At 32.3% G+C, this 19635-nt stretch overlaps 2 protein-coding genes across 3 annotated transcripts; both read left to right on the top strand.

The window, feature by feature from the left end:
* The first annotated feature begins 565 nt into the window (after positions 1-565).
* On the top strand, positions 566-6116 carry rogdi (rogdi atypical leucine zipper). The gene is made up of 7 exons (XM_013327022.1): positions 566-775; positions 865-936; positions 1300-1431; positions 1774-1931; positions 2579-2699; positions 2927-3136; positions 4868-6116. Exons 1-7 carry the CDS (start codon positions 740-742, stop codon positions 4934-4936), a joined length of 798 nt encoding a protein of 265 aa, XP_013182476.1. The 5' UTR covers positions 566-739; the 3' UTR covers positions 4937-6116.
* A 2823-nt stretch (positions 6117-8939) lies between these two features.
* Positions 8940-18919, top strand: LOC106128554 (sorting nexin-13). Of its 2 annotated transcripts, XM_013326993.1 has the most exons (24): positions 8940-9148; positions 9242-9353; positions 9527-9741; positions 10184-10407; positions 10487-10639; positions 10711-10883; positions 11323-11439; positions 11570-11684; positions 12054-12182; positions 12895-13115; positions 13830-13897; positions 13969-14015; positions 14302-14469; positions 15045-15137; positions 15240-15353; positions 15426-15559; positions 15957-16169; positions 16606-16702; positions 17096-17178; positions 17244-17362; positions 17635-17703; positions 17930-18036; positions 18133-18246; positions 18528-18919. In XM_013326993.1, exons 1-24 carry the CDS (start codon positions 9036-9038, stop codon positions 18632-18634), a joined length of 3105 nt encoding a protein of 1034 aa, XP_013182447.1. In that variant the 5' UTR covers positions 8940-9035; the 3' UTR covers positions 18635-18919. The 2 variants fall into 2 exon arrangements, with proteins under 2 accessions (XP_013182447.1, XP_013182448.1); XM_013326994.1 differs by lacking the exon at positions 14302-14469.
* Positions 18920-19635: the final 716 nt, after the last annotated feature.

Here is a 19635-nt window from a genome sequence, read left to right as displayed (position 1 = left end):
TCTAAAAAAAAATATATAATTGAATTAGGTATCGAGTAAAGAAAAATATAATGTTTATGTTCAATATCAAGGCACTTTGAATGTAACAAGTAAAAATTAGACTTTGCACAGTATGTTAGGAATGTAGGTATGTTTATGTAGGTTATGTTTTAAAGTTATAATTGTACCCTGCAATGAGTCCCTTTTCACGTAAAGATAATTCTAATTTTGTGTAAAAAGCCTCAAGTTTCTTCGGAAAAACCATTTTCATAAGTTATTAAATTATTTTCGGTTTCGCACAAACGGTAATTGATAGAATTGTCATTTATTACATTTCATTTTTCAAAACTTCGTATCGACCAGAATTATTTTGAGGGTGAAGAAAGTTTTATATTTATCCCACTGACCTGACTGAACTTATTACTTAATTTAACTTTTGGTTTGTAATAAAATACAGCCGTTATTGTGTTGACTTTAATAATTACAAGCATTTATCGATTCTAGGTATCGATGTTTCGATTTTACGTTACAGTGACGTTTGATGTGACTGGAATTATGAAACTGGAAAGTGGAAAGAAGTGGCAGTGACGGCCACGGGACGCCCAGTTCGGCTGTGCTCTTATTTATAATCTGTTTGGTCCTCTTTCTCTTACATACTCTGTGCCGTGTGCAGTTCATTTGGATGAGCTGTCAGTCTGTCAATGTAATAAAGTAAAAATTTGAAGAATTACGGAAATTATTAATATAAAATCTTATAGAAATGAATGACAACGAAAAAGAAGAGGCTGCTAATCTGGTATAATACAATAATTATAATTGATGTTCAATACGTTTTAAATTTGAAGAATGCTTTATTGTTTTAATGAAATATATAATTTATTTTAGAAAGAAGAATTTGAATGGGTGCTACGTGAAGAAGTACACTCTATATTACATCAGCTCCATTCAGTATTAGTCGTAAGTAAAATCATTTTACACATTATTGTACGTGATCATGCTATTTATATAAAGTGGATGCTTAGTGCCTTTAGAATTTGAAAGTATTTGGCCGAAGTTATTGATAGTAAGTTATCATTGAGAACGTCTCCCTAGAGTACCAGTGTTTTTGTTGCAATAATATTTATATAAATGTTTGATTTTTTTATAGTTAGTACATTACCAAACAATAGTGTGTTAATTCTGAATGTTTTATTTACCTTGAAAACTAGAAAATAAATTATGCATAAAATAATTATACAAATGGAAAGAGCACCAACAGGGATTTGAGATTAATGTGTTTATTTAATTATTTATACTATATATAATTATTTTTCTTCATAGGAATGTGCTCACAGGTTTCCTGTGCCTTTATATGGGAATGAAGGACAAAAGCAAGATAAATTCATTCTTACTTCACAACCGGAGCAGCTTAAATGTATTGTCACCTTAACTGGTGATAGCATTAGTCATGCAGTGAGTATGAAAGGTTTAATTTTCAAACCAGTTAATTATGATGTTTTTAAATAATATGTAGCAATAATGAATATGTTGTTTGTTTCTGTTTCATGTTTATTAAGTATTTTTATCTTATGATCAGTCATAGCATTGTATGCTTCCTTAACCAAATGTATTATTTTTAAATGTTGACCATTAGAAATGTCTTGATATGTTTGCGTGCAAGTCTAAAGGTGGAAGTCAAAGTCCAGGTGCTTAAACCGATGATTGCTTTTCAACCTCTGGGTTGTGAAACATATCAAGATTGTTGGTGAGTCTTAAAAGTATATGTTTTAAATATCTGTAATACTCTATTTCTAGGATATCAGTTTTAAAGTTTTAAGGCAAATGCATTCTATATGTCGCACTTCAATCAACCAAGATGGGCCCTGGAAGCTACAACAGATACAAGATGCAGCAAACCATTTGCAGCAGGCTATAGGTTACATTGACAATGTTGATAAACACTACGTGTTCAGGTATTTATGAAGTAAATTTAGTTGATAAGATAAATATAATTGCCAATTATATCTAAGCTTTATTAGTTAAAGATATTGATAATCTTATTACTATGATCCAGATATGAATGTATGAATATAGAAATTTGATAGTCAAGTATCTATTTCTGGTTAGCAGCTAATCACGGGACTGTGAATACTCGCCAGTGTCATTTTGTGATTCCTTCAAAGGAAATAAAACATATGATTGCATACCATAGTAAAAGGGGCTTATTCCCAATACTCTAAATTACATTGAATGCTGTTTTTTTATAAAATTTGTAAAAAAAATAATTCTGCTACATTAAAGAGAAGATTGACAAGTGGATTAGAAGAGGATTTTTTTTCTAAAAAATCGATGTCTATTCTATGACAAAAATGTAGTTTTGTTTTTATTGACTCATATAAGCATGTGCGGAAGCAAATATCGCGGAGTTGTAGCTGGGGCCAGAGTAGATTGACATTACCGCGCGAGGAAAAGGGTACAAATATAGTATAATCTATGTGTTAAAGTAGGCTACAGTAGTGTTCAGCTTCTCATGTACAGGTTCCGCATCGGAGGTTTGCTACTTATGTGAGAAAAATAAGTAATTTATTTTGATTAGCGCTAATGTCTATTTGTATTTTAGGTCTTCAGAGGAGGTCTTACATATTATACAATGCCTTCTTGGTTCCCTACAGAGGGCTAGGACTGCCTTAGTTTTACCTAAGAAGAAAACGATAGATGAGCTTATGAAGAGTAGAAATATGGTAAGATATAATTATAACTCAACATAAATAATACATCTTTGTACAATCCAACCTAGATAAAAGATAGCAAGAAACCTCTTTAAGCTGGCCGAGACAGACTACCTCCAAAACTGAGAAAATAGTATAACCGAGAACCTCTAAATAAAAAAAAAATATGGTTTCTCCATCCTTATCCAGGTACAACTATGGTAGATTTCATTTTCTATAATTTATTTGTGGATTTTCAGAAAGCATTATCCCCGAATCTGCCTGAAGATTTAGCAATATCATTCTACATACAGTCCCATAAGCTGATATTTGTAGCGTACCAGTTGAGTTCTGTACATGGTACAATGCGTATAGACTCGTGTCAGGCGGATTGTGCTGTGCCCTGGTTGAGCGATGTTCTGTTTATGTTAACGGCAGCATTACATATGTGTCAACAGCTAAAAGATAAGGTAAGATACTGATGTATTTCTGTTTATTTTTTGCCATTTGTGAAAAAAAACAACTGAATAAGTGGATAGTATTAAAAAATAATGATTGGTAAATCTTATTAATATTATGAATGCGAAAGCTTGGATGGATGAATGTTTGTTTGAAGGTATCTCCGGAATGGCTCAACGGATTTTGCTTAAATTTGGCATATATGTAGAACTTACTCTGGAAAAATACATAAGCTTCTAATTAATTATTTTTTTTATCTCCTCGCGGACGCTGTCGCGGCGACAGATAGTCTTTCTGTAATTTAGAAATATTACTAATTCTATATTCTATTTGAACAGTTGCAAAAAATTTTTTTTGAATTTGGACAATGAATTTCCTCTTGATTTCTTTTGATGATTGATAAATTAATTAATGCCTTTTTTGTATGAGACAAAATGTATGTAGATCAACAAATATTTAATTTATATGATAAGCTGTCTTGATAACAACTAAGTAAACGAGTTACGGGGAAAGTTTTACATTAGTTTTTTTTTAATTTCAATATTTGTATCTAAGACATAAAGCCGATATTTATTAATTTATTTAATAACCTTTTATTTAATAACCTACACATGATATTGCTACATTGTGTCCATGTTATAAATTAAGTTTATTTGTGCTAATTAATTGATAAAAATAGCTAATGAGAATAAAGATAATTATTTGGAGTACATAGATAAGAAATAAAAGGTCAACTACTACCTTATCTGTGGTGATACGACCCATATGTTCAGGGCAAGTGGTGACAGATTTATCTTTTACTTGAACATTGAAGATATTTATATATTGTAATTTTAGCTTTATTTACTTATATTGGAAATGAAAAGAACAAAATGCAAAAGTGTAAATAAATAGAAAAAGGCGTCTATCGTATAATAATTACTACTTTAAAAAAAAATTATAACTAGCTGTCGCCCGCGACTCCGTCCGTGCCGAGTTAAGACAAAAATTAAGGAGTAGCATATGTGTTCCTCCAGACTATGTTCTATATGTGCCATGCAGCTGTTCTGGAGGTACCTTCTACCTTCTACAAACATCAATTCAAACATTCGCATTTATAATATTAATATGATTGCTTTTGGATATCGTTAGATTACGTTACTTAAGATATTATCGATTATTGGTATCTTTGTTAAGGTATTGATGACGTTTAATGCAGTATAAATCGATCATGTTCCGAAGATATTTTTTATATATAAGCGCTGCGTCATCTTTATTGTTTTTGTACACGCGTTGATCATGCCATTAGGCATATACACTGGGTAATATCAGTTAAAGTGTTATACAACTGTTATAAATGTGCTTAGTTATTTTAACTATTATGTTTAATTAGGCTTCGTCTGTACGAATAAAAAAAATTGTAGGTAACTTATGTGCTAATCCAGACAGTAATCTATGTGTAATTTGTCTAAATCTCTGTAGCTATTTCGAGTTACCAGCTATGAAATATCCATTCATACAGAAATTTCTATTTACAATCTTACGAATCCTATTATTATAAATGGGAAGTTGATATGGATGGTTCTTAGGAAGAATCTTTAGATCGACTTCATTGATTTGGATGAAATTTGGTATATATTTAAAAAAATGTCTGGAAGCTGGAAGAATATATCATAGGCTAATCCTACATAATTTTTTTTTCACGCGCGGACAAAGTCGCGAACGAAAGCTAGTTATTTAAATTAAATGTTTTCTCTTTTCAGTTATGCGTATTCTCTCAATACAAAGATTTTACTGTTGGTTCAAGATCTGCTTCAATGGTGTTCAATTGAGATATAACCCTAGAAATTCGCTGCATTGAAGTTTCAACATATTGTCATCCCTTACATTATCTTTGACAAAATAGAGACGACAATATGTATTAACTTTGCAGTCGAGATCTTGTAGAATCAAGCTAGCCGCTTAACACGTCCAACAATCTTCAGTTATATTTATTGCATTTATAATTAATATATAACACAATATGTTAATATTACAACCTTCACGAATATAACAATGAGTGGTATTCACAATGAAAACATGCGTTTATAATATACAATAGAATCATAGAAATATTTTGCATTTCAAATACGAAATAACTTGGCAATAAATTTATTATTTTTAAATGTTAAATAATAGAAAAAGAAAAAAAAGAGACTTTATCATTAACTTACTAACTAGAGTGTCTTGACAGGCGGACGGCTGGCAAAGTGATCCTATAATGGTTCCGTTCTTTTCTTTTCTAAGTACGGAACCCTAATAACGTCTAAAACACTCCGTATATTCGTCCGGTGTTGGTACTGACTAGTTTCGAGCACATGGAGGCCCTTAAGGGTGATGTGTCGGTGTATCCACCAGGCGAACATGCTTTAGTGTTGCAGCCCTTTTTATATATGTTTTGATTTTTTTTAGGATTCCGTATCTCATAGGAAAAAAAACGGAACCCTTATTCACTTTGTTGTCCGTCTGTCAAGACCCTTTTTTATGTTATGTCCGCACTTTCATTGTGATAAAACTCATTAAATTATAAATCCTAATTGGTTAATAAAATTAAATATATAACTAAACATATATATCTCTATTAATACATAGTTATGGTGTCCATTGTTGATATTCTTGTTGAGTATGTTGTAATATATAGAGACAATGTATTATATAAACACTTAGTTTAAGAGAACATATGTATTGATTGATATATAAGATAATTTATAGCATATAATACACTTTTATTTATATCTTTTAGGTTTAGTCTGTCTAAACTCCTTTTAGTGATAAACTTTATATTTCTGGTGCTTTCAAAGAGCTTTGTGCTATTTATATTTATTTTATGTTATCTTACGGTGTTTCTATTAAGTTATTTATTTTAAAATTTTCGAACGATACATGTAACATGACTTAACTGATTATATACAAATGCTTGACCAAATTACGTTATGATTAAAAAAAAGTAATTGTCTATTTCGTTTATTTGTGATATAAATTTGTTTTGGATTTACAGATATTTAAAAAAATAAAAACAAGTAATTTTTGTTGGTCTATTAAAGAAATTGGTAATAAAATGTAATCAATTTCTTTGATTTAACATTTTATTAGTGATATGGAAAGTTTAGTTTTTATCTTTGTTTTTTTAGCAAAATTTTCTCGCACTTGTCGTCTCAAATTAATTTCTATCAGCTCTGTAACTGCCAGTGCTTTTAGTTATTATGTTTCAATGTATTACAAACAAGCAATGCCGAAATAATTAACTGTCCTCAAGTTGATACATTTTATCATTCTCGTAACTTTAAAGTGTGACGTCATTGGACGTAGGTCGTGTTATAGCGGACGATCTGTACGTTGTTGATTATGACACTATATTGTGTGCTAGTGTGCAGAAAAATATTTTAATATTACTGCTATCCAGTTTGCAATTCAAATTTAAGAATAGACTGGCTTGTGCCCGCAACATCGTCAACGACGTATACAATTGCCTACGTCACTCATGCATACATCAGCTACTTTCCAGTCCAAGTCCAGTCAAAATCGTTCCAGCTGTTTCTGAGATTACCAGAAACATACGCGGACAGAATAAAACACTTAATTTTCATAATAGACAACGCAAATAAGTCAAGTTCTCGATTTTTGGTATTACACAAACACTCCAATTTTATGAATAGATTCTTTATAATAGTGCCATCGTTTGAATCTATGAAACTTGCGGACAGTAATTTTGCGCGGCACCTTAGATCTGACTTGTTACATTTATAAGTATTACGTGAGAAAATGTAACATAAACAACCGTCTGTGTGTACATTAGAATAATTTCGGAATAAATGTTTTAACACGTTCAGTGCCCATATGTGAAAAGCGTAGCATTGAAAGTGTTAAGTATATTTTTATTCTTTTGAATGTATGATTAGTCAATTAAGTTATTTAAATATTCCAGTGCCACGAGTATTATTTAAACGAAAATAAGGGTTACGAAACTGAATAGCAATATCTAGATACCATTTGTGAAGAAATGAATTTATTATCATAAAGCTTATTGAGAATTTTTTTAAATAAGTGATAGAATATTATTCCACTGACCTCTATATATGGACAGGCTATAAGCTAAGATATTTTGTGTCTATTTGATTTTCGTTGATTGTTGTGGTTAGTAGCGGTGTTGAGACAGATAGAATTAAATTTCAGTAAATTCAACGGGCGCGGTTAAGTCAGAACGAAGCAAAAGCTGTTGTTTCCAAATAATATCCTATCCATTTATAGGGATCAGTGTCTTATCCTCATTGATATTACAATTTCAAATTTACCTTTGACAATTCTCTGAATAAGATTGCCATCATATTTCACATAATTAATGTCAGAATTGACAGTTGTATACTGTTTATAACCTCTTAGATTTTGGGCTATATTATTTGCGGAATGTATTTGTGGTATATCTATTTTTTTTTGTAGGTTAATTTAAAATATTTACACTCTTAGAGGTCTTATTCACCATTAAATTATTAGCTTCGCTTTGGAAATATGGTGGCGACCCTTTTAATCTTTTATCTCCTTTTTGATTCTATTAATCGTAAGACCTTTTAACATCGTTCCTAAAATATTAAGTAATTTGATAAAATTTATCGCTCCTTTACCAAACATGGAGTGTTATAAGATCGTGGAATCGATTTATATTCATAAAAAAACAATAGTTTTTGATTTTGAATGAAGTATTGAGTTTATCCAAAGAATAAATTTAGTTTTATATATATTTTTAATTTCATTGATTATAAGTTAATTTTGGTTTTACGGTCTCAAATTTTTAGCTCGATGTAACATTTGTTTTGAATAATAGACTAATAGTATATCTGCAAGATAGGGGATAGCTTATTTAACCCTCCGGTAGCCACACGCATTGGCTAAACCGCGGCATTCCCGAATGTTCCACGGGCGGTATACTTCTTTATAGATTTCAACAAATAATTTAAACTTATAATCAAATGCGCTAAGGAATTGGATTGTATTATATGCATGTATTTTAAGCACATTTTGTTAGGTAAAAATATTATGGCACTTTTGATGTAATCATTTTTACTGTAAAAGAAATAAGCGAGTTGTTAATTTATGTTGTTCCAACGTATGTCTGCAAAACATGTCTGAAATATTTGGTTAACGCACACATCCAGGGGTTAACCTTTATTTATATAAAGGAAAATGTAATAGAATCTTGACCCCAGGCAATGGCGAATTTTTTGTCATTATACAAATGTAAAAAAAAAGATGTAGTTGCGATCGTGTTGTTTGTTTGACATGTTTGACAATAAATTAATTATATTAGTATTATTAAATAAGGCAGTCTAAAGACTAATTATACTGCATTAAAGTTATTGTGGTCGTGTTGTATTTCAATTAAACTGAATACTGTTACAATTATTGTTTTATTGTTTACATGTTACCTTCATAAAAAAAGTATGTTGGGACAAAAGGAAAGCAGAAATTCACCGAAATATCGAGTAATTAAATATGTTGAACCACGGATGAGATCAAGCGATACACTGAAGGAAGGGGATTTAAAGTTACCGGAATGTTCAAACGTGTTTAAAAGGTTAAAAACTAGAAGTGCGTAAATGAAAGAAACGAAAATATTTTTAGCCTACGGTTGTCTACTGTTAGACAAAATTCCAGGCTCCTGTTTGCCCTAAAATTGTGCCCTTTCGATGCCTTATTAACCAGATGATTGGTTCGTCTTAAAACATATTTGCGTACGGCAACCCTAAGGTCAAATGTCAAAGTGACGTAGCACGTCATGTTTTGACATATTTATTTTTTGTAAACTGTCGCAGTGTTGTTCATTTCGTGATTTCTCTTTTTAGATATTAATTTTCACTTATATTCTTTAGACAATTAATGAGGCCCACTGAATAAAAAATGGTACCAAGAATCTGTGGGTGGTTTGCTTTAGCTTCTGTTATTACGATTGCACTACTTGGTTTTGGATTATATTTAACGATACTTACGTTTATTATTTCGTTTATTGTGGGGTAAATATACTCATTTGATATACACACTGTATTTATTACGCGATTATATTGTTTATTGTCTTATAAAACATATTGACGTGTATTTATTTACAGGGCGTCTACAATTTTGTACCTGAACTATGATAGTAAAAAGGTTTTTTCTGTGGATATAGACTGCTTAGATGATCCTCTGCAACCAATTAACTTTACTGTACAGTCTTCAAAGGTGATATTTTTTAATTTTCTAATACATATTTATACACTTTGGTATATGTTGTTGGGTGGAAGTAGAGCATGTTTCAAAATGATTAGACAATGACATCCATTCCTTTATTTATCTTAAAATTTTAGATGGCAATTCATAATTTTAATCATCCAAAAATTGATTGTTTCTTTCAGGTTCTAGATCTCTTTGAAAGTCAGAAACCTCTTGCAAAATTTGACAATAGAATAACAGGCAGCGAAACAGTGGATTCATTTTTGAATGAAATCATTGTTATTATTATTAATGATTATGTCAACCCTTGGTATGAAATAATCACAGATGATGTGGAACTGCCCACTCATTCCATTAAACGGTTGGTGCTAACAGCTGGAGCGAATGTTGCTAACAGGTAATATTATTTATTATAAGTTGGTAATGCAGCAATGCAAGTGATATGCTTAATTTTATGACTAACCAATAGAATGTTATTATAAATAAGCTGATGTGATATGTATCGTGAATTTATACATTAATACAGTAATTTAATATATTCTATAATATTGTCTTAACTTCTAAAGTCTTTGAAGTCATATGATAGTTAATTACATAAGCTAACTATCTAAAAAAACTATCTTTATGAGCAAATACAGTCAAACCTGGCCAAGTGAGAGTCCACTTGTAGAGGTTTCTTTCTTACCCGGGCTTCTTGCTTATGGAGGTTTCTCGCTAATCCAGGTTTGACTGTACATGTAGCTATACTTAAGCTTATAAGGTAATATAACTTATAAATTATGAGCCTATGCAGCTGTCTGTTTCATATTTAAAACATGGAATATATTCTTACATTTCAGAGTAAAAAGTGTAGACTGGATTCATCTCCTTTCCACAAGATTCCCAGAAGAATTAACAACACATTTAAAGCTATTCAAACAATCCAGGGTTAGGTTAAAACATATACAGTTATTGAGTGCCAAAGAAATGTCAAATGGAAGTTCAAAACTAAGTCCAAAAAAGCCAGAAGAAAAGAAATTACATAGGAGAAACAAAAGTGAAACTGACTTGTCCTGGTTACCAGGTATAGGTGCCACATTATAATCGAAAGTCTTACCAGTTTTAGTGCATTCATGTATAAAGACCAAAACTGCTTCTTTCAGATTCACAGTCATTTGGCAAATCCAAATTCTACGGCAGCTCCGAAAGTATTAGTAACAAAAGTTTAATAGATCTATTTTTCGATTTAGAATGTTCTATGGAAAATAAACAAATCTGCAGGGATACATTTTGTATAGATGCTGAAAAAGAAAATGGTAAAATTCGTTTTGAATATTTTAAGAAAAATAAAATTAATAAACGAATAACTCATCATAAATTGTTTCAGCATTATTGAATGAAATTTCCGAAGCTGTTTTGTACCTGATAGCTCCTGAAGAGGCTTGGAAATGTCATTCTTTAAAAATAATATTAATTGATTTATTATCTGCGGTTGTTTTACGACCTCTGATTGATTTACTTAGTGACCCCGATAATATAAATAGGACAATTATAAAAACTGTAAGTATCTTTCGTGAGACATTATACTAAACTGATATATAAACACGGCTAAACACTCACGTATATTCGTCCGGTGGCGCCTATCGGGTACCACTCATCCTGATGAAGGGGCCCCCGATGGGCTCGAAACTAGTCGGTGCCGCCACCGGACGAATATATGTTAGTGTTTAGCCGTGTTTATATATCAGTTTACTGTAAGTATCTATAAGAAATTGGCTAAGTTTTAAATATAAAATATGAAAAACAATCATATCTGTTTATATGAACATGATAAATTCAAAAACTACTCAATAAATTTTCATAGGAGTATCGTCATAGAGCAAGTAATCCATAGATATAAGGAGGTTTACAAAAAATTGTGTTTATAATCTGTTTAAATAATTTCATTGTTAACAAAATGTTGCCATATCTTAATATTTACATACAATTGCATTTACAGTGTTGTCGGGATTCCTGTTTATCATCAGAGCTGTTTTTATTAGTGATAAGATGTTGTGGGGATGCTGAGGAGTTGGATGCTACTTTAGAGCTTGTACAAAAAGATATACAGAAATTGGTAAGACGGTATCTTAATTTCAAATTTTAATTAAAAAGAATAATCTTATGTATTACTACTGTGTATATATATATATATATTGAAAATTGTTGTAGTTTATTTTTAAATAATATTTTTTTGATATATATAGCATTCTCGCGACAGTGCAGGCGAATGGGACTTACAGGATAGACAAAAATTGTCATCGCTCCAATATTTATCTAGAATCATACAAGCCAAAAGAGCTACTTTGGGACCACAGGAAGGTAACAAATTTTCATACAAAGAAATACAGGATTAAGCTTAGACTCTTGGAAAGTCTGGTCTTCTACTTTCATACATGTAATAATGTTTTCTTTAAGTTAGAAAGTAAGAAAGAAAATTTTATTAAACACAATAAAGATTTAACCAAAAATTATAACTTTAACTTAACTTAAAATTATGCAACTGTATAATTAAACTTGTTGTTAAGTTACCATTTATTATTCTGGGTATTCTGGTGATGCCCACACTATGCATTGCCTGTATCATAGGCACCGATATTCAGATGTACAATATTCAATAAATTACAAAAACACCATCAAATATTCTTTTATCTTTTGGATAATTGCTTATAATATTGCATGGTCTTACAGGGGCAACTACAAGTAACGCTACAGAGAAAGTGTCGGAAGAAGTGATGCGATCTTTGAAATTTATCAGAGCTACAGCAGCTTGGAAATCAAATGCGCAATATTTACTTGAGATTGAACTCAATGAAACAGGTTTATATTTAAAAATATTCAATTTTTGACTAATTTAGTACACAATTTTTTAAATGTGTAAGGTCCTTTTCTAATCTGATATAGAATTAAATATATCTATACTAATACTAGCTGTCGCCCGCGACTCCGTCTGCGCGGGATTAAAAATAGATGGCCGATTCTCCGACCTACTCAATATGCTCACAAAATTTCATGAGAATCGGTCAAGCCGTTTCCGAGGAGTATGGGAACGAAAATTGTGACACGAGAATTTTATATATAACATTATGAAGACAGATTACTTGATTGTTTATGTGTTTGTATTGAATAGACTCCGAAACTACTGAACTGAATTAAAACTATTTCACTATTGAAAAGTTACATTGTCTGCGGTTGACAGATGGTATATTTATTACTATTTTTTTTATTTTCACCCAGACAGCTAGTTTATGATATATTAGATCTATTTCCTATGAAAATGCTATAAAAGATATTCTTATTATACTTTTAGACATTTATTAAATACAATCCTTTGACGCGAATGACGTGCTTTCATTACAAAGTCAAGTGTCAGAATGAATAGTGAGGGGACATAAACGTCGACATTTTAGTAAGGCTAGTGTTGCGCCAGTACACCGGCACAGTGTAGGATTTTCTTCCTAACATTACTTATAGTCCAGTAAATCAGTACTAGATAAAAATATGTTACATCGATTCTTGTAATAATTTTTAGATGCGCCTCATACATCAAAAGCTGTGTTAGATAATTTAAGATCGTCAGCATTAGAACTATGTGATTTATACTTGGGTCCGAACCGACCACCCGTGATGGGTGTGCCAGACAACTGTCACTCTGACCTCGTGAGGAAGATCACAACTGAAGGAGATGAATTCACAAAGAATCCGGTGATTTGCTTTGATGATGTACAGAAATGCGTTTGTGATGCGTTAGAGGTAAGATATAGTTTTGAGATTACGTTTGATACAAAGATGCTGTTAAACCTGGTTCAATGAGATTTGGATAAGCAAGAAATGTCTATAAGCGAGAGTCTGAAGTCTGAGAAGAAAGCTCTGTATTCATATGAAGATTTTTTTGTGTAAATCTTTTATGACATTGTAATTTAAACATTACCAATAAATTCTATTGTATTGTATTCCAACGGAAAACATTCATAAATGAGAAACTCGGGTTAAAGAGAAAGCGACAAAAATATCGCGAATCCATGGACTCTCACTTATCGAGGTTTGGCTGGCAGGTTTGGCTTTTTTAATACATCATCATCATCAGCTCACTATACGTCCTCGCCGAGGGGCTCGGAGCCTTTCCTAAGTTAAGGGTGATAAGGCCATAGTCAACCACGCTGGCCAAGTGCGGGTTGATTGACTTCACACATATCTTTGAATTTCTTCTCAGATATTCACTGTAAGAACGTCGGATAAATGTACATATGTAAATCGGAAATCGAAAAACAGTGGTATATGGCGGAATTCGAACCCAGGACCTGGAGATTGCAAGTCAAATGCTTGACCACTGAACCACCGACGCTCCTTTTTATACATTTTCTCTTTTTTTTTTAAATAAGTAAACAAATGTATTTAAGGGTCTGATTAAAATTTACGTTCAGTTGAAATGTCAGTATCAAATATTATCAGGATTTTTGTTTTCAGGATGATCCATCATGGCAGTCAGATTTTATGATGGATAACGAAACAGAGGGTTTGGAAAGAAAAAATAGGTACGAATATATTTAATCGATAGTTTTTTATGTATTTTTTTCAATATAGTATAGACGTTTGATTTTTGCAGTGACGTACATAAAAGAGATTATAAGGCGGATACAAAGAAGTATGCAGGTAAATTAATTTAAAAGATTTTTGTTAACTTTATATGTAAATCGTCTTATTATTAGCTATCGCCCGCGACTCTATCCGCGCAGGATAAAGAAAGCCTATTTGTTTTTCCAAACTAAGTTCTACATCCATGCATTTCATCAAGATCCGTTCAACCGTTCCGGAGATACCCTAACAAATGTCCATCCATCCATACATGTAAACTTTCATATTTATATTATTATAATTAACATTATTTGTGAATATTTTATGAAAATCTGCTCATCCGTTAACAAATTACTATCTTCAGATAAATGCAAGAAAATAATGAAGTCATGCCTAACTCAATTACCAAAGTTATTTTTTAAATCAAAGCTCAAATATGAGCTTCCGAAAAAGAGTAACACCTTCCCACGCTCTTTTGCTCGAAGAGTACCTTGTAACAAGAACCATACTCTTCCTAAGTGTCATATGTTTGGTATTATATACCTTTATCTTATGTAGTTTGATTATATAGACGTATTTTTTTAAATATTCATGACAAATTTAGAGTAATGAACTTATTTACATCGACTAATTTGTAGAACTTGCATACAAAATAATAAAATTTAAGTTTTAACGCGTGGTAGCCGCTAGTTCGGTGTTTTAGTTAGCGATCTTTAATCGATATACCCTTTATTTATAAGTATTTGTATTCGTGATATTATTTTATTTATTTAAACAGTGTTTTAGTACAATACATTAATGTTTCGTTTGAAGGAAATTTGAAAATATATTTAGCCATGTGTAATCGGCCCTGAACTGATTCAAAAGTAAAGCTCACATATACTTGAACCGTTGAGTTAGGGTTCAACAACTTTGTCAGCTCATTACGATGTACTTTAACTACGTGAGTCAACTAGCCTTGGGCTACCTTATGATTCGAAGTCTGAAAGACGAATAACGAACGAGCCGGTTCACTGATTTGACTAACACAATGTGAACCGTAAACTGATCTGCGGGTCATAAACTTTAGTTGAGCTACCCATGCCTAGATAAATTTAAATTTTGCAGCCGATGGCATACCATTGTCTAGTTCTCGACACAACCGGTCGCGTTCCGATGTGGTGGGCAACTTAGCGCAGAGGATGATCAATGAGAGCTCAGGTGCGTTTCTCTTTGGCTTGTGTTATTTTGATTCTAACGCCATCTAGCGGCACTTGACTATTTGATTTCGTTCTCAAGATTTATTTCAAAGTTTATTTACAGGTCCTTCGAGTTTATCGTCGTCCTACTCTAACACGTTGTCACTCTCACATTCTGAGATTACACAAAGAGCGAAGAATATGTACTCCCCATTGTCAGCATATATAATAGAAACGGGCAAGTAAATGCGCACGCGCACATTTTTACTTACATATTTTATATCTTACTATGTGTTTTTTTTTCGTTTAGCATTGGTACAAGACAAGGGGCGTACATTTGGAATCTACGCTATCGCGGTAACTCGGATATCAGACAACGAAGTGTGGCATATCTACAGGCGGTATAGTGATTTCTATGACCTGCATACATCTATAAAGGAAAAGGTAAATCATTTTATATGTATTTATAGTTTAATAATTATTAGCTTTTGCCTGCGATTTCGTTTGTGAAGAATTCAAAAAAAAGGAAAAGTATTGCTCTTTTGTTACTGAAGAAAATGTTCTATATTTAAGCCAAATTGCGATAAAATGTCTTGGACCGTTGCAGAGTTATCACGCAAATATGTGATTTAAACTTATCCCACGGGTACCGTACATTTTTCCGGGATTATAGGTAGCCTATGTGTTCTTCCAGACAGTGCTCTACATCTACACCTAATTTTATCGAGATCCATGCAGCCAAATTTGTTGATACCTTTTAATAAACCATTCATCCTAAGCTTTCGCATTTATAATATTAGCAAGAATTAATTACAATAATAATGTTATTACACTTTTTCAGTGGCCAGAACTGGGTAACCTTTCGTTTCCAGCAAAGAAAACATTCTCGAATACTTCAAGATCAGTTCTAGAGAGTCGTAAAAGGATGTTGAACAATTACTTGCAAAGTCTGACCAGTATAGCGATGGACGCGAGGTACATGGCTCTGCTGTCTCAGGATTATTTAGGAGGTTTCCTCAGCCCTGAAATACAGACAGAGAGACATGGAAACACGGTATTTTATTTTTTATATTATTTCAATGCGATTTTTCTTCTTCATTAGTTATTTTTTTAAATATTAGCAGATTTTTTTGTTAATTTACTAATATTTCTTTTATCATTCCAACTAAGCTTTGACGCGTGGCTTGTGCTAGGATATGGTTTACGACAATAGTCGTATGACGGGATTTGAACCTCCGACCTCGTGATCGGAAATCCGTAACCTTAACCATTAAGCTATTTACGTTTTATTAATTAATAGTATCTCTAACCATTCTCTAATAAAAGGTGACAGATAACATCAAATACATTTCTTTGGCGTGAAGAAAAGACTAAAAAATCGGCGATAACCAAATAATAGTTGTTTGAATAAATCTGCTCAGTTTTCTAAAATATTATTTTTTATATCGAAATATAAAAAAAATAGTTTACAAATGAAAATTTGTTTGCAGTTCGACGCTCTCTTCGTGAATTCAATAAGAGCCGGAATGCGGACTCTCAAGAACATGCCAGATCAGTTTGTTAACACCGTTGATGGTGTCATGGATGGTATTATAAACATTTGTACTATTTATTTCATGAAAAATGTAGTTAATAATAGTTAAAATATTTCTAGGCACTTTTAATTTTGACTGTGTTCGTTTCTTGAATCTATAAAGTTCGGGAGATCAGGTGATTAGCTCACTGTGCCCTAGTCTGTTGGCGAGGCTGCCGCCTTGGAGTTCACAGCCGAGCTCGGTTTGTTTCGGGTATCCTCCCTGGTGAATTGTTTTGTTTAGGGTGCAGAACATTCGCCCTTTTGCCTTGCATCCTTAGCAGCTACTTTTAATTTTAATTAAAGTAAATTTAAACTACCCTATTTCGTTATTCAATGTTTCCATATACATTTTTTAACCTGTCTTTATTACATTGTTTAACTTACAACATTTTTTTTCTTCACAGGTATATCTAAAGTATTTCAAGGCAAAAGCGGTGAAAACTACTACGATGCGGTTAAAAGTGGAAACTCTTCAGACGGTCAAGATGTAAGTTTTGAATGATTTAAAAGATTCCTTTGTTTTCTAGATTTTAGTAATGTGTACATTCTTAGGATGGCGACGAAAGTGTTGCGCTGAGGTTATTGGAGGAAGTTCTCGGTATACGAGGTCTGTGGCTGCGGCGGCGGCTGCTCGCACCTGTACGGACATTGATAGCTGATAGAGTTAACAAGTACGTATATTTATGTATTTTCTTTAAATACGTAGCCATTATAATAAAATGTTTGTTTTTTTATCTGTATGTCCGGAAACCTGAGTTTGTTCTGAGTAATCTCCAAAACGACTGGACCTATAGTAATAAGACTTTCGCTACAAGGTAGCTTGTGTACGGTAGTAACTTAGGTTTTTTTTTTCTAAGCTGATGAAGTCGAAGATCATATGAACTGTTTAGCAACTATTAAATAAGGCTGAAATGTCAAGTCTTATTGTATTGTTTGTTCGCAGAAAGGTTTTAGAGCTGGTCTCATCTCTAACATCACCTCGGAATGTAGTTCATTATCTAAAAACATTTAAGTAAGTTTTTTTTCTAATATTTCCTTTTTGAGATAATTTGTCAGCAGTACTTACGTGTGCTTTTTAAGGCGTGTTGTGATTTAGTAAAGGGTAATTCTACTAGTGCCCCGAATCTTCTACGGCGCCATGCCTTTGTGAGGGGAGTTAACGGGGGTAACATGAGACTGCGTGAGAGCCTCAGGCCCAACGTCGCCCTACCCTAAAACTGGCTTTGTATGTATTATAGGCAATGGCTGACCAGTCGCAACAATTCCAAATATAACGCGAGAGATTCCGCAACAAAAGCGAGGACGAGGGTAGCAGCTAAAGTTGCCTTGCTTTCCGCCGCCTCTGGTAAGATTCAAATCAGTATTTAATGTTTGAAGAATAAACTATATATATAATTTGATGTATTTGATACTGTGGGTATGTTTGTAATTTGTCGTGTAGATGATTTGCGTCATATCGTGGGTTCTGACGCGGCGCGGCGTGGTCTGCTGACAGTCTTTGACATGTTGCAAACAGAAGAAATCAACAGGCGACTGATCTATGTTCTATTGGAAGGTAGGAAATTATTATTTTTGACGTTACTTTGTCAATTAACTAGAAGGTACTTCGCCATTTTGCCGAATTCATGTGGCCGTTTGCGCTAATCTCGGGAACTACTGGTCCGATTTGAACAATTATTTTTTTGTTGGATAGTCCATTTATAGAGGAAGGCTATATAACATTACGTTGCGACCAACAGTTTTTTTTAATTCCGCGCGGACGGAGTCGCGGGCGACAGCTGATATATAAAATAAATATTTGAATTTTAACTTATATCGTCTTATGATTTGTTTCAGCAACTTTAATTAATCTATTCCCTGATAATAATTTTCAAGAGTTATTCAAGAAATTATATTCAAATTCAGTTCGCGTTGTGCCATCAAAGAGATCAGTAAATTTATGAATGTGGTCTTAGATAGTTGAATTTGTAAATATTCCTCAGAAGCATTCCGTTCTTGTTGAACAAAAAAAAACTTTGAAATTTATTATAACATAAAATGTATGCCAAATTAAAATTAATTGTTCACAATTAAATTGTTTTTAATAAATACATAAAGTTATGTAAAATATAAAATACTATAGTGTAATAAATAGAACTATTGTTAATAGTTGCTATATTTTTCATGTTTCTGAGACCAAAATATCTGTATAAAACATATCGTCATCCCTCTCATTATCATTGACAAAACAGAGATAACAATATGTTTCAAACGGAGACTTGATCTCAGAAACCCACGGTTAGATAGATAGCTTTTTTCATAAAATAACAATAGGTTAGTGTCAGAAGTTGTTGAAATATTGTATTTTTTGTACGATATAGTAAATTTTGTTAGAGACCGATTTTACTTTATATAAGTGCCGAGTCATTAGTCAACGGAAGGACGTTCCTTAGTGTAGTACTTGAAATCTACACTAAGGGTCTGCTTCTACTTTCAAACGACGTTTAATGCGACAGATAATATTTGGTTTTCTTAAAAGCAGTAGATAGATATTTGATGGTTCAAAATTGTGATATATTAATTTTAAATGAAATTTAATTAACGATTACGTATTTAAATCATTTCATTATTTAATTAAAAAAATGTTATGTACTATAAAAATACAAAAAATGAAATTTACTTTAAAAAAAGTAATTTCATTTATTTATAAGATTTTTTGTATGTCATTGTGTCTAGGCAATTAAATTTGTAAATACCTATCTTGTTGAATATTCAAATAATATAGAAATGTAATAAGATTCATCATCATCAGCTCACTATACGCGTCCCCACCGAGGGGCTCGGAGCCTACTCTAAGTTAAGGGTGATTAGGCCATAGTCAACCACGCTGGCCAAATGCGGGTTGGTTGACTTCACACGTATCTTTGAATTACATCTCAGATATGTGCAGGTTGCATCACGATGT

The sequence above is a fragment of the Papilio xuthus genome, unplaced genomic scaffold, assembly GCF_000836235.2.
Source record: "Papilio xuthus unplaced genomic scaffold, Pxut_1.1 DF828780.1, whole genome shotgun sequence".
Lineage (NCBI taxonomy): Eukaryota > Metazoa > Arthropoda > Insecta > Lepidoptera > Papilionidae > Papilio > Papilio xuthus.
The sequence above is the reverse complement of the archived record's forward strand: the minus strand, read 5'-3'. Positions and strand labels throughout refer to the sequence as shown.

Coding starts and splice junctions, on each gene's coding strand:
- rogdi (XM_013327022.1), top strand. CDS start 740: ATGAATGACAACGAAAAAGAAGAGGCTGCTAATCTG. Junction 776..864: donor AAGAAGAGGCTGCTAATCTG/GTATAATACAAT, acceptor AATTTATTTTAG/AAAGAAGAATTTGAATGGGT. Junction 1,432..1,773: donor GTGATAGCATTAGTCATGCA/GTGAGTATGAAA, acceptor CTCTATTTCTAG/GATATCAGTTTTAAAGTTTT.
- LOC106128554 (XM_013326993.1), top strand. CDS start 9,036: ATGGTACCAAGAATCTGTGGGTGGTTTGCTTTAGCTTCTGTTATTACG. Junction 15,138..15,239: donor GATGATCAATGAGAGCTCAG/GTGCGTTTCTCT, acceptor GTTTATTTACAG/GTCCTTCGAGTTTATCGTCG. Junction 15,354..15,425: donor AGCATATATAATAGAAACGG/GCAAGTAAATGC, acceptor TTTTTCGTTTAG/CATTGGTACAAGACAAGGGG.